Source organism: Camelina sativa, chromosome 7 (genome assembly GCF_000633955.1).
Source record: "Camelina sativa cultivar DH55 chromosome 7, Cs, whole genome shotgun sequence".
Lineage (NCBI taxonomy): Eukaryota > Viridiplantae > Streptophyta > Magnoliopsida > Brassicales > Brassicaceae > Camelina > Camelina sativa.
In genome coordinates, this window is record NC_025691.1 from 4610755 (window position 1) to 4625287 (window position 14533).

The window sequence follows — 14533 nt, forward strand, 5'->3', positions numbered from 1 at the left end:
ACTGCTACTACTACAAACAAATGATCAAGTTTGTCTTTTTCTTTTAGTTTAAGGAATAACAATAAGGTTCACCAATGTTATCATCCTCTTAAAATTTCCAAAATTCAAATTAAAAGTTTTTGTTTTTGTCCTTCATAAACATTACGTACGCCTCCAAAATAATTTAAACACGAGAACGAGAGAACATAACTGAAAGTATAGCAAGAATACAAACAATTAGAAAAAAATAAAGTCCACCACTTACAATGACAACAAAACCAGAACATACAAGATGAAAATATATTGAAGAAATTTCCCACAAAACATCCCAAAAATAGGTCTAAAAGTATTATGACCAATAGAGGCGAAAATTTAATTTGACAACACAAAATTCACATCCACTCGAAACCCACACTCTGTGGCCAACCGAAACAAAATTTAGAACTAAGAACTCAAACACAATGGGTACACTAATTAGGAAATGAAAGGAACAAAACAATTTTTTAAAAGAAAATTACCACCTACGGATGCGAAGCGAAAAGGAAAACACCCAAAGACACAAGAAAAAAAAATGTGCATCGGTGAAAGAGATGACTGTAGAAGGATTACAAGCGTCAAGAATAGTTTCAAAACTTATACTGTCCTGTAGATCCTAAAAATGACTTTTCTGCTATCCGTTCACGAGACATCATATTTTTAATGGGAACAAAACCAATCCCACCTCAATAACATACCACTAAAGGCCCATAGGGACAACACAATTTTAAGGCTTACAGAAAATAAGGCCTAACGGCTGAAACACCTAAAAAAAAACAGAATTGTAAGTAATCAAGATTTTTATACACTTTTTATCAAAAACCAATCACTACAAACAAAAAAGAATTGACAATAAACTACTCTCACAGCTAACTAATTAAATCATAAAATAATAAAATAATAAAATAAGAAAATAAGAAAAAGATTACCTACAACCACATATAATAAAACCAAAGAACAATACAACGACAAAAAGACAATTAATTTTAATTAAGCAAAATGAACAACTAAAGCGAGAGAACAACTATTACTATACAAACTTACCTTCTAATTCCTTTTTTACTAAATAATAAAAAAAGATCATGATAATTTCAATATAATAAATATCTTAATGTCGACATTATGTCTTTGGTTCCATATTTCCCGTAATGACATGGTTAAACAAGATCTCTTAAATCATTATATAAATCGTTTAAGAGATTTATAAACAAGAGGATGATATATAAATCTCTTAAACGATTTATATAATGATTTAAGAGATCTTGTTTAACCATGTCATTACGGGAAATATGGAACCAAAGACATAATGTCGACATTAAGATATTTATTATATTGAAATTATCATGATCTTTTTTTATTATTTAGTAAAAAAGGAATTAGAAGGTAAGTTTGTATAGTAATAGTTGTTCTCTCGCTTTAGTTGTTCATTTTGCTTAATTAAAATTAATTGTCTTTTTGTCGTTGTATTGTTCTTTGGTTTTATTATATGTGGTTGTAGGTAATCTTTTTCTTATTTTCTTATTTTATTATTTTATTATTTTATGATTTAATTAGTTAGCTGTGAGAGTAGTTTATTGTCAATTCTTTTTTGTTTGTAGTGATTGGTTTTTGATAAAAAGTGTATAAAAATCTTGATTACTTACAATTCTGTTTTTTTTTAGGTGTTTCAGCCGTTAGGCCTTATTTTCTGTAAGCCTTAAAATTGTGTTGTCCCTATGGGCCTTTAGTGGTATGTTATTGAGGTGGGATTGGTTTTGTTCCCATTAAAAATATGATGTCTCGTGAACGGATAGCAGAAAAGTCATTTTTAGGATCTACAGGACAGTATAAGTTTTGAAACTATTCTTGACGCTTGTAATCCTTCTACAGTCATCTCTTTCACCGATGCACATTTTTTTTTCTTGTGTCTTTGGGTGTTTTCCTTTTCGCTTCGCATCCGTAGGTGGTAATTTTCTTTTAAAAAATTGTTTTGTTCCTTTCATTTCCTAATTAGTGTACCCATTGTGTTTGAGTTCTTAGTTCTAAATTTTGTTTCGGTTGGCCACAGAGTGTGGGTTTCGAGTGGATGTGAATTTTGTGTTGTCAAATTAAATTTTCGCCTCTATTGGTCATAATACTTTTAGACCTATTTTTGGGATGTTTTGTGGGAAATTTCTTCAATATATTTTCATCTTGTATGTTCTGGTTTTGTTGTCATTGTAAGTGGTGGACTTTATTTTTTTCTAATTGTTTGTATTCTTGCTATACTTTCAGTTATGTTCTCTCGTTCTCGTGTTTAAATTATTTTGGAGGCGTACGTAATGTTTATGAAGGACAAAAACAAAAACTTTTAATTTGAATTTTGGAAATTTTAAGAGGATGATAACATTGGTGAACCTTATTGTTATTCCTTAAACTAAAAGAAAAAGACAAACTTGATCATTTGTTTGTAGTAGTAGCAGTGTGCGCATCTATTCTCCATGTCATTGAGTGTGCAGATGATAGTTGGTTGGACTTCTGCCAATGTATTGTAGTAGGACTGTAGTTTTTGGACATTGACTCTGTGTAACGACTTCTTGATATCTTTCCAGCATTGATTACTCATTGCTTTGTTTTGTTTCCAGCCTAGCTTGTCGAGCCAAAATTTTCCTTCTGCTGTGTCACTCCTGCACAACTTAACAATTTCGTAAAGGTAAATATTGTTGTCGTAAGAACCTTCTGCTGCCTTTTTCAAGTGTGCCAACCTTTCTTCTGTGTTGTTCTTGTGAAAGTACTCCTGGATCCTTTTTTAGTAGTGTGCCTGCATATTTTCACTTGCAATGCATTTTTCCATGAGGTCTTGGTATTTCGTTAGTGCTGTTAGTGGATTTATGGCTAGTGGCTTTAGGTTGATTTTCTTGTAAACTCGGTAATCTTGGGCTGCTTTGGCAAGATGTGGTGATGCTTGCATAACATCCCTGACGGTTGTGCGTGAAATCTGAGCAACTCGAGAGATAAAATCTCCGAGCACGTCGTTTGGTAGTTCTTCAATGGAGTAGGCTGTGTTTCGAAGTATTTTTTGGAAGTTGTGTGGGTATTTTAGTTTAGACTTTTTCAGAGTTATTTATAGGCTGGACGTGTGTTGCAATTACGTTTCTGTGTGTTGTATTATTTACTGTTGGCCTCCCTTTTTTCCCTTATCGTTGTTCCTTTGATATTCACGTCTTAATGAGTTTTGCCGTTTTCTTCTTAATAATTAAATTATTGCATAATGGTGTGTGTAGTTTGGCCTTAAATTTGTAGCCCTTTAATTTTGAAACTGTTGTGAACAATTAGAAGTTTGTTTAGAAAAGAATAATGGTAACATATGTGACGTACTGTTGATGATTTAAAATATAAATTGGTCATATTTTTTTTCTAATTTTTAAAGGTTGTTTAACATTCTTAACATTTTCAGCTTATTTTTCCTTCTTTCTAATAATTAGTTAATGATTGTTATTTTCCTTTATCCCTTATGTGAATTTGGTGCATGAACAATCATATATTGGAGATTTAATGTTTAATATTTATGTTTATTTTTTGGGCCCGGTTTGATTCTTTATAACCCGTTTAATTTTTTCACATAAATTGTTGGACTTATTAATTTAAGAGAATTGCTTAGTGGGTTATGTTGAAAAGTTGGCCTTATTAAACTAAGGGTGGCCTTATTAAACTAAGGGTGGCCTTATTAAACTAAGGGAGTAGTTGATGTGGCAGCACCAGGAGTGAGGAAACTGTACTTTATATATATAGATTACTTACTTCGTTGATCATATTACAGTCAAACATCTACAAATTAATACTCGGTAAATTAATAAATTTCTCCGATCCCAAGTTGGGACCAGTGTAATTTAGACATAATTCGATAATATAATAAAATAATAACTTTTTTGAAAATCCTTATGGTCCCAACAATAGTATAAATTAATAATTATATAAAATTATCAAAGTATAGTATATATATGAACATTAATTTTTGTTAGACCTCATTTCTAATATTTTTACTATATCAAAAAAATTATTTTTCTCTTCAAAACATGAGAATTGTTATTTTCCTTGTAATTGATTATATAAAAATATTATCTATAACAATTAAATTTTTAGTTTTAAAAACTTTTTTAAAAAAATTACCAAATATGGAAAAACTCTATAAATTAAAAATTATTAATTTATCGATAAAATAAAACATTTATAAATTAATAACTTTCTGCGGTCCCAACGTTATTAATTTATAGAGGTTTTACTGTAGCTCCAAGAAAAAGAAACCAATTTTATTTCTTTTACAGATAAGACTACGTGTAGTCTGTACGCTGTAGTTAGAAACCCCACGCCGTTTCTTTTAACCTGAACCGAACGAATGTACTGGTTTATTTCGGTTTGAAATTAGGTATCCATTAGTGTATTACTCTGGTTAACTATGGCTTCCTTGTGAAATGTGAACTCTGTCTGTAGATGAAGGAAAAAAAAAGAAAACAAAAAAAACTGACTTTGCAAAATTTGTACTCTGAAACCTCGAGTCTAAGACCGAGTTAACTCGCCAGATTCTTCATTGTAAAGCTATCCTTTTGTTGCTTACTTTGTGGTATTTATCTGATTTTTGTTGAAAACCCTTAATGCAGATTTGTGTCTCTTTTTTTTTTTTTCACATCTCGCATCTTCGTTGATTCGTGGTTTCACAATTTGACGTATGTTTTTTAGTACTACCAATGGCTGGGGGTTATGCAGAAGGTACTTATTGCGTCGATGTTCATGTTGATTCTACCTATTGCATATTATATGGAATGTTGCTTTTTTACTTGTGCATCTCTATTTTGATGAGCCCAAAAATAATTAAAAAAAAAACAAAATATTAGTAATCTTAGAAAAATGAGAGAGAAACAGAGTTGACGTCAAATTATTTCTACTTTTAGCCCGGTCAAATGATTGACAAAAAACACAAGTCAACCAAAAAGAGAGTAATTTGTCTACGAATTTCCAATCACAAGGGACAAAACTTGGCAATACACTTAAGATAAGCATCAACGGCAAGGTTCGCTATTCGTGTGGCATCATCGAATCTCGCTGCATTAGCGTAGGCATCGAGCAATAACCTATAAGAGGGGATGTCTGGGATGATGAACTGCTTGGAACACATATCTTGAAAGAAAGTCTCTGCTTCAGACAACATCCCGTGTTGACAGAATTGACTGATTATGTTCCGGTAACAGAGTTGTGGACCATTGATGGTGGTTACGACTCTCTGAAAAGTATCGACTGCCTCGTTAAAGCTCGAGTTTCTGAAACATTCGTTGACCATTATATTACAGGTGTCTGCATTAATCTGGACCGGATGATGATGATGATGGCCTTTCTGCAACCGATGATCAAACAATGCCCAAGCTTGTGTTTTCTTTCCGTGGTTGAGCAGGATTCGCAGAAGCGTATTCCCAGTATTGGCGTCCATTACGAATAGCTTGTCTAACAAAGAAGTGTAACACTTGGTAGCTTCGCTATCGTTTCCTTGTTTGAACCAATACTCGATGAAGGTAGCATTCACCATAGCAATTCCATTGTAGTCCTCATCGATGACAAAATGGATTAAATCGGATACTTGATCATCTACAGACGATACCACCCTCTGTTTCAGATCACTGAAAACTTGCAAGGCCGTTTCCAGTTTCCCCTGATCCAAAAATCCACGAATCAGGTGGTTAAAAACCAACGGACTCAGGTGGCATTCGGCTTCGCTCGACATGATCAAATTCTCTGCTTCTTTAATCCTTCCAGCATCAACCAATCCTTTAGCCAAGAGGCTGTACGTCTCTTCGTTCGGATGATGAGAGTCGACGACCAATAAGTGGCGGTAAAATCGAATGGCTTCATCAACTCCGTGACAAAGAAGAAGAGCTCCGATGATGTGATTACAGCAGGAGATGTTGGGTTTCAGGTTTGAAACATTGAAAAAGTAATTGAAATAATCAAATGCGTCGGCGTACCGTCCTGCGCGACACATGGCGCCGATGATTGCGTCGCAGGTTCTGGACGATGATCGGCCTCTAGCCAAGACTGTGAGACGCGCCTGATCCGCCGCCGCATCGAGATTCGATAGCTTGATCATCAGCATGACTCTCGCGTGTATGTGAGAGGCAGACCAATCGAGTTTCCACATGACCTCCTGATGCGCTGGTAGGGAACGCGATGAGGCATCCCTTGGGATGGGATATGGGACACTCGCGGCGGCGGAGATAGACGATAAATTCTGGGAGAATCTTTGAAGGATCTTGTTAATCGGAGTAGGAAGCGATTTGAAGGATCGTATGCGGGTAAAAGACATGGCGGCGGAGGTGTGACAAAGAACCCACCCGATCCGATCGTATATAGGGTTTTTAAGTTAGATAATTTATTTGATTCTGCTTAAATAGATTATTATATTATCCGTAATTTAATTAAGAAGATTATTATTATTATTCTCTATCGAGAGATTAATATGATTCAACGGAGAAAAAAAAACTAAAACCCTAGCTAGTTTTAGTTTTGTCTTGTTGTCTCCGCCAGCCATCATGCTGTTTCTCACCAGCCTCCGTTCTGCTCCGATCCACACCCATCGCCGTTTGATTAACATGTCAACGCTCTCTTACCTCAACCGCGCTTCTTCAATTCCCTCATCGCCTCCTCCCATGTCCAAATTCGAATCCGATCCCTCTTCTATTCACAGAAGAGTCACGATGCTTATCAAATTGTCCAACCTCGACGCAGCCGCAGAGCACGCGCGTTTGGCCATTTTGACCAGAGGCGAACTCAAAGTCAAAGTGACTGCCAATACCTGCTGCGTGGCTATCATCGACGCTCTGTGCAGTGCTGGACGGTACAGTGAAGCATACGAATTGTTCCATTTCTTCGCTGCCAAGTCCAACTCGGATATCATCTGCTGCGATCCAATCATCAATGCCTTTTGTGATCAAGGGAAACTCGACGAGGCTCTTGAATTATACCACCACAGTGGTGGTGGTCTTCTGATTGGTTCTCGTACCCAACTAGCCTTGGCCCAAGGTTTGGTCAACGCGGGTCGGATTGATGAAGCTATGGATCTTTTCTACTGCGTGAATAGGTCCTTGTATGACATTTTCATCCGTGGGTTCCTGGATATGGGAAATCACCAAAAGGCTAACCAACTTTTCCAAGAGCTAAAGTTGAGTGGGGATTTGGACGCTGTGCTCCAGGTGCGTGCCACTTTCATTGATCATTGGTTCAAACAAGGGATGGATGAGAAAGCTATGAAGCATTACATCATGTTGTCTAAAGAAGAATTCAGCCAAGGGAGGATACATGTGACTGCTGGAAATACCCTTTTGAAAGTTCTGCTCAGGTACGGTAAGAAGACCGAAGCTTGGTCATTGTTCAGCCAGATGCTGGAGCAAAGCAGGTTCAGAGGTTTGGAAGGATACTGTAACGCTAGAAAATTTGATTCGGAGTCGTGTAATATTATGGTGAACGAGTGTTTCAAGCTTGGGCATGTTAGCCAGGCAATCAACATCTTTCACAAGATTGTCGGCACAATTAGTGATCCACAGTTGTGTTACAGAAACATGATCACTCGGTTTTGCGAACATGGGATGTTATCTGACGCAGAACGTTTTTTCGCTGATATGTGCTCGGAAAATTATCTTGTCCCTGATGTTCCAACCTATCGAACGATGATGGATGCATATGTCAAGGAGCTCAGAATCAGCGATGCTCGAAAAACTGTGAACCAAACTTTGGATGCCTGTCTAACCTATATCTCTAAGCAGGTCGTCTAAGTACTATTGGTGTATTAGCAGATGTTCCATTCTTAATTAATTAAAGAAAAGCTTTTTGGAATTTTTTTTGAATCTGGCCCACAACACCACTGCCAATAGCGAAATATAACATTCATTGTTGTAGACTTTGTTGGAGATCCTGGGGCTGTCTTTTAGAACAATCGATATGTTCTTGTAACTTAACTGTCTTACTTCTTAGCTGTAAAGATATTCAATCTCGGCCTATTATGGATTTGCCATCTCTGTTGAATAGGTTTTCAGGTTCCATCAAACTAAACTTGTGTTTGTCATTGTTAAAAAGAACATATCTTTGTTTAAGCTTCTAACTAGTAAACTCCATGAATAAAAGCTTAATCTAAGGAAAACTCCATTAAACCTCCATTAACCAGATAGAAATGAAGAACAAAGTGAAAGTGAAAGATAAGATCGGCAACCATCGCTCACATCCCTCGGGTTCCTCTCTTCCCAAGCAGCCTCATGTGGGCTAACCCCTCACAACATTCATCCTACCTCCTTGTGATGCTTCCCCTCTTTATTTATAGCTTAATCACCTTCTAGGTTCTTCTTAGCCTCCTAAGCAACTTGCCTCATCTCTCACGTGTGAATTTTGTTGCACACGTGTGACTATCTCTTTTACAATTCAGTCCCTGCATCTTATCAATACCCCTCCCTTCAAAATGAAGCTTGTCCCCAAGCTTATATGCAGAAAACTTGTTGTTGCATTGTGCCAGGTTCAACAAGGACGAAACTACACCAAGCAACTCTAATTTGCAAGCTCCATTCGTCAATCCCAATTGTGCCATCTTGCTTTTCCATCTGTGCCATACAGAAAAGAACTTGTGCTGAAAGTCACACCAAGTAGCTAAAAACAGAAACTGCACCTCCCTTATTAATCTTGTTGTACTTGCACATTTGGGACAGTATTTGACGCTCATCCATGGTTTGTCTCAACTGGCACAGAACTTGGTTGCCTCTATTACGAAAAACAACATCCATAGGAACTGAGCAGCATGTGATCTTAATATCAACTGGTCGCCACCACAAGAGAACCACTATGTTGATAATGAAATCACCCAAATGAATCTCACGCAGTAGTAAATGTGCTGAAAACGGGACCAAGGTCGCCTTGGTGGTATTCATAAATTTGTGACATCTTCCCGCCTGACCTTGAGCAAAATATTTCAAAATCTCTGCCAAAACACCTATTAGAGTCTCACAGTGAAACAGTCCCATGAATACACGCTGAAACAACAAGCACAACATCACCATTGTCCCATTGGGTTGTGAGAGAGACAAGGGAAGTAGCTTCTGAGACAAGTGTTCTGTCGCTTCAATGTCTCTACCAGATGTGGTGGCCAGCAGCGGCAACCTATAATAAACTTGACCAACTGATGTGTAAACGTCACAAAATTTAGAAAACTTCGTTACCCGCCACCTAAACAAAGATATATTGAGCTGCTTCAGAAATTTCAGACTTGGGAATTGGTTTTTCTTCATCTCCTTTGACTCAAACACAAAACCCTCTGCTTGAAAGATAAATTGGCTGAATGGAAGACTGCTTGTGTATATGTGTTTAGTTCTCCATTTGGCAAAAGGACATACTGAATACAGTTCCAAAATCTGAGACATGAGAAACTGTATCAGAAGTTGTTGATTGTGAAATGGTGTCGCCGCTGCCATCAACTTCACCGGATAAGAAGCTCTTGATGCAATAACCTGCAACTTGTGTTCATAAACTCTTCTAAACCTGAAACAACGTGTAACTTTTCCAAATACACCATTGTGGCTGCCCTTGCGTCGCCATCGATGCCACAAAGAAAAGCGAGCTTTTCTAAATTCCCACCAAACAAAGCTCTGAAACTGCATTATGTATCTTCTATGATTGACTCCAATCTCCCTCACGGTAATTTTGACAAAGAGAACCTTCCCTTGCACCTCTCCTTGATGAACCCTCCAAATCGTCACTCGGGCATTAGATGAGAAACCCTGAAAAGAAAATCTAGAACGGGACTGAGATTTAATCTTCTCCAGCAGTGCAGCGTATATTGATGCAGCATTACATAACAATGTGTTTTGCTGAACTGCATTAGTCTCTGTCCCAGCTTGTATTGGAGCATCATTAAGCATTTCAATCAAAAACCAAGAAGGAGCCAATGAAGACTTATTACTCTGCAAAAACATGTTCTTGAAGATGACATGAAACTGCTGGCAAACTCTCTTTGCCACAGTTTGTAACTCCTCTGCTAAATCTTCTCGAAACTGATTAAATGTGTGTTGCATCCTTTCTTGAATTCTAGTGTTGGCAACGATTACTTTGGTTTCACACAAGCTGATCGAAGTGCTAATCTTTAGCATGTTTATATTTGATTCTCTTATCTCTACCATCACTAATCTTTTTCACATTGTTACACTAGGTGCATATTGCTGATGGGATCGAATTCATTAGAGATATAACAAACTCTGAAACTCCTTCTGAGGAAACATCAAACACTGTGTCTAAACCACAATCGACTAGCTCAAATGGGGATTCCGCAACTTATACTGTCAAAGGCGGAACTTGTCCTGACATTCTGATTATAGATGTGGATTCAGCAGATTCAAGGTAAGCACAAGGCCAAGTATTATTACATTTACGTGGATTTTTTCACATTAATTTGCTGACTTATCTTGTTTGATCTCGGTATTTCTTCTTTCGGTTAAACGTGCTCTCCCTCAGCACGGTCTTTTCGTAGTGAACTTGGTCTCAAGGTCACAATCCGCCAAAGACATGGTAGTATCAAGAATGAAAAAGGTAAAACAAATGTGATTCAATCAATCATTGTAAAATCTCTCTGGATATTTTCACAATCTGATCTGATACTGTGACACAACAACCAGGGTTTGGTCACGAGTTTGTAATTGATCTCTTTTTGTTTAGTTTTGTTCAAGGTTTTCGATCACTTGTTCGGCCTGCAACTAGAAGAGGAAGATGACGTAAACGTGGTGCTCTTTGGGCTTTGCTCTGAAACCGTAATCAGCGAGAGCGATATTCCAGAATCTGCAGTAATACTGGAAGGGTTGCTCAAGTGCCACCATTTCAACATTTGTAAATATTTTGCATGTATGTAACCAAGATATGTTAAGCACAGTTTTAGTTAGTTAGGTTTAATGGTTAACCTAATGGTATTCAATCGCGGCCTATTATGGATTTGCCATCTCTGTTGAATAGGTTTTCAGGTTCCATCAAACTAAACTTGTGTTTGTCATTGTTAAAAAGAACATATCTTGTACTCTTATGCGCTTGCCATTGTTGAAGAACAGAGCTTTTGTTCTTATGTGTTTCTCATTGCTAAAGAGGTGAGCTTCTACTCTTAATCTCCTTTGTTGTGAATCAGGTCGAAAGCTATGGGAGCGGCGTGGATGTAAGGTCTCGAACCTGCAGATACAAAATTAGTTCTGAAACTTTAATTTTTTTTTTTTTTTTTAACGCTTTCTCCTACAGAGCATATACGTAGCATGCAAGTTTAGCTTTAGCAAAAAGAATTGATGAAACAGTGCTGAAGATACACCCTCCGAGAAAACTAATAAAATCATGAACAGATAAAAGATTTGGCGATATGCTGCAAGCTTTTTTAATCCAAGACCAAAAAGAGCTTAATTCCATTTGAGTCTATTATATGAAATCGTAAACTGAGTGGGAGATTCACAAACTTGTGATCTTGTTATTACAACAGTAAGTAAAAGAACATCTGTCTTGAAAGCTTGATCTTCACGCAACTCCTCTGCCATCTGCTTATCTGTTGTAGTAAACAACTTGTTAGAAATAGTTTTTGACTACAAAACTTAAAAGACTACATAGATATAGAGACAGACAACTTACACCGAGATAAGAGAAAATCCAGTTTCGTTCTCTCCCAAAGTTAACTCCATACATCCTCATCAATACTTCATCAAAGTGTGTAGTAAACAACTTGTTAGAATAGTTTTGACTAGAAAACTTAAAAAGACTACATACATAAGAGACAGACAACTTACACCGTCAGAATTTGCAGTTTGGTTCTTTTCAGTTCTGAGATTCTTCCCAAAGTTAAGTCCATACATCCCAAGGTGTCTCACCAATGCTTCATCAAGTGTGTACACAACCCCTGTGTTCTCTAGATGTCTCACCAAGGCTGAAGCTGATTTCATGTCCTCATGCTTTAAGCAGCCACTTAGGAAGCATATGATCACGGTATCATCGATCAATCTATCATCAATAGCAGCCATTTCCACGATCGTTTCTAACGCAGTGGACACTAAACCAACATCGACAGTCATCCAAACGATTGCTCTAACTATCTTTGGGTCAAGGGGAAGTCCATAATGTTCCATTAACGACTTAATACTCTTTGCCCCCTTACTAACGTACCAAGTATTCTCCGTTTCAAAACTCTTGGTTCTAAGAGCGTCTATCAACCCAAAAATGTTGTCTTTACTAGGGGAACCTAATCTTATAATCATACCAAATGCAGCATGTGCTTCTTTATAGCACTTGAATGCAAAAGCATGCACCATTGCATTGAGGGACTTGTAGAGGAAACCCCTTGGAATGATTTGGAGTACATTCCTGACGCATTGTTGATTTCGATCCATCTCCCTACCATACAGTGTGATGAGGTTTCTATGATTTTGGGTTTCTATACCTAACTTAATCGTTAAGCCATGAAGGGTCGCTGCTGTATGTACGCCACCATATACAAAGTGAAGTTTATCAAAGAGTTCAGAAACCGCCTGTAGCAATAGCATCAATCGGGGAACAGGTTTTGAAGACTTTGTGTGAATTTCATGCATCAGGATCTCTCTGAAATTAAAAACAGAGTTGATTGTGAAACACATTTTAAGCAACAAATGGTATTAGATGCAAACTATATTAACAATAATCCATATATAGGAAGATGTTACTCACAAGATATCGACTTTGCTGAAGTAGTTGGGATGACGCTCGATGAGACTTCTACGAAAGAGGTATTCAAAACCCAACTTAATGGCTAAGCACATAAGCGGCCGTCCTGTAGTCAGTAAGTCTTCTTTTTCAATAGAAACATCAAAGAGTAGGGAAGCCGACGTTAGCGAATAGGACAGTCGTAGATGATCACGTTCCGGTGGCAACACTGCGCAAATTTTTAGCATCTCCATCTCACTGATATTAAAATAAAGTTGATTGTGAAACACAGTCACATGAGAACAGGTAGGTTTAACCAACAGATTTAAACAAGTAGGAGAAGATGATGAAGATGAACTCACAGGATCTGGACTTTGGTGAGGTAGCTGGGATAACGATTGATGAGACTTCTACGAAAGAGGGATTCAAACCCCAACTTAATGGCTAAGCACATAAGCTGCCCTCCTGTAGACAGTATGTCTTTTTTTTCAATAGAAACAGGAAAGCGTAGGGAAGCAAACGATAGCAAATAGGACAGTCGTAGAAAATCATGTTCCGGTGGCACCACTGCGCAAATTTGTAGCATCTCCATCTCACTGATATTAAAATAAAGTTGATTGTGAAACACAGTCACATGAGAACAGGTAGATTTAACCAACAGATTTAAACAAGTAGGAGAAGATGATGAACTCACAGGATCTGGACTCTGGTGACAGCTACCTCAGGCAGTGAAGCTAATTCATCATAAGGACAAGTAAGTGACATAAAACCCAACTTCATGCTCAGGCAGTGAAGCTGTTTCATGCTCCGTTCAGCTTCAGCCAGGTCGTCGTATCTAATATACTGACCAAGATGCACTTCAAAGAGTTTGGAAAGAGACTCAAGCAAGAAGCAGATGTCCTTGGACGTCTTTTGCATCACCATTAATTCCCTAGCATACATTGTGATGAGACTTTTATGAAAATGGGACTGATGAAGACCTAGCGTAATGCTCTGGCAATGGAGCTGATGTCCTGTAGTCACGGTTCCGTATTCAATTTGGTCTCGAAAGAGTCTGGAAACCGAAAGAAGCAATAGACTTTTCGGGCTAGGATCTATTGGAGTTGGAGACTCGGCGTAAATCTTACGCATCAGTATTTCACTGAAATTAAAACAGAGATTATTGTAAAACGAGGTCACATGTCAAAGATGCAAAGCATTAAGAACAAAACCAAAAAGAAATACTCACTGTGGCCCGGTAGAAATCAACGAGGCAAGCGATCTGACACGGAGTTCTCTCAAACGGAGAAGTTTCCCGAAGACGGAAGAAACCTATATATAAGGCAAACCAAACAAGTATTCAAATTAAGGCCCATACCATTTTTAATTATATACGGAAATTAGAAATAAGAAAAAATTATGAAATTGAAAACTTATGGACAGTCGAATCATGAAAGAACAATCGAACAATCATCAGATATTACATAAGAGAGTGAAACATGCATCTCTGAGAACCAAAAAAATAAATCATAGAGTGAAACATGCATCTGAGAACCATGGTTGAAGAACAACCGAACAATCATCTCAGATCGGTAACTAATTAAAGATGATGAAGGTTCTAAAAAAAAATAAAAATCATAGAGTGCATGCATATCAGGACCATATCTTTGATGAACAATCGAACAATCATCTCGATCGGGAACTAGATGAAGAAACAGATAGCTAATGAACATAACAATCGAATCGAATCATCTCGGATAAGCTAAAGTAAACTAAGAAGACGACAAATCAAACGATCGCTAATGAATGATTGAATCAGAAGAAGAAGAAGAAGCAAAAAAAAAAAAAAAAAAAAAAAAAAAAA

At 37.3% G+C, this 14533-nt stretch overlaps 2 protein-coding genes across 2 annotated transcripts; one reads left to right on the forward strand and one right to left on the reverse strand.

Moving 5' to 3' along the window:
- LOC104704308 (pentatricopeptide repeat-containing protein At1g10270-like) lies at positions 4991-6325 on the reverse strand. Its single transcript, XM_010420421.1, has one exon. It carries the CDS (start codon positions 6323-6325, stop codon positions 4991-4993), a length of 1335 nt encoding a protein of 444 aa, XP_010418723.1.
- Positions 6612-7790, forward strand: LOC104704309 (pentatricopeptide repeat-containing protein At1g10270-like). The gene has a single exon (XM_010420422.1). It carries the CDS (start codon positions 6612-6614, stop codon positions 7788-7790), a length of 1179 nt encoding a protein of 392 aa, XP_010418724.1.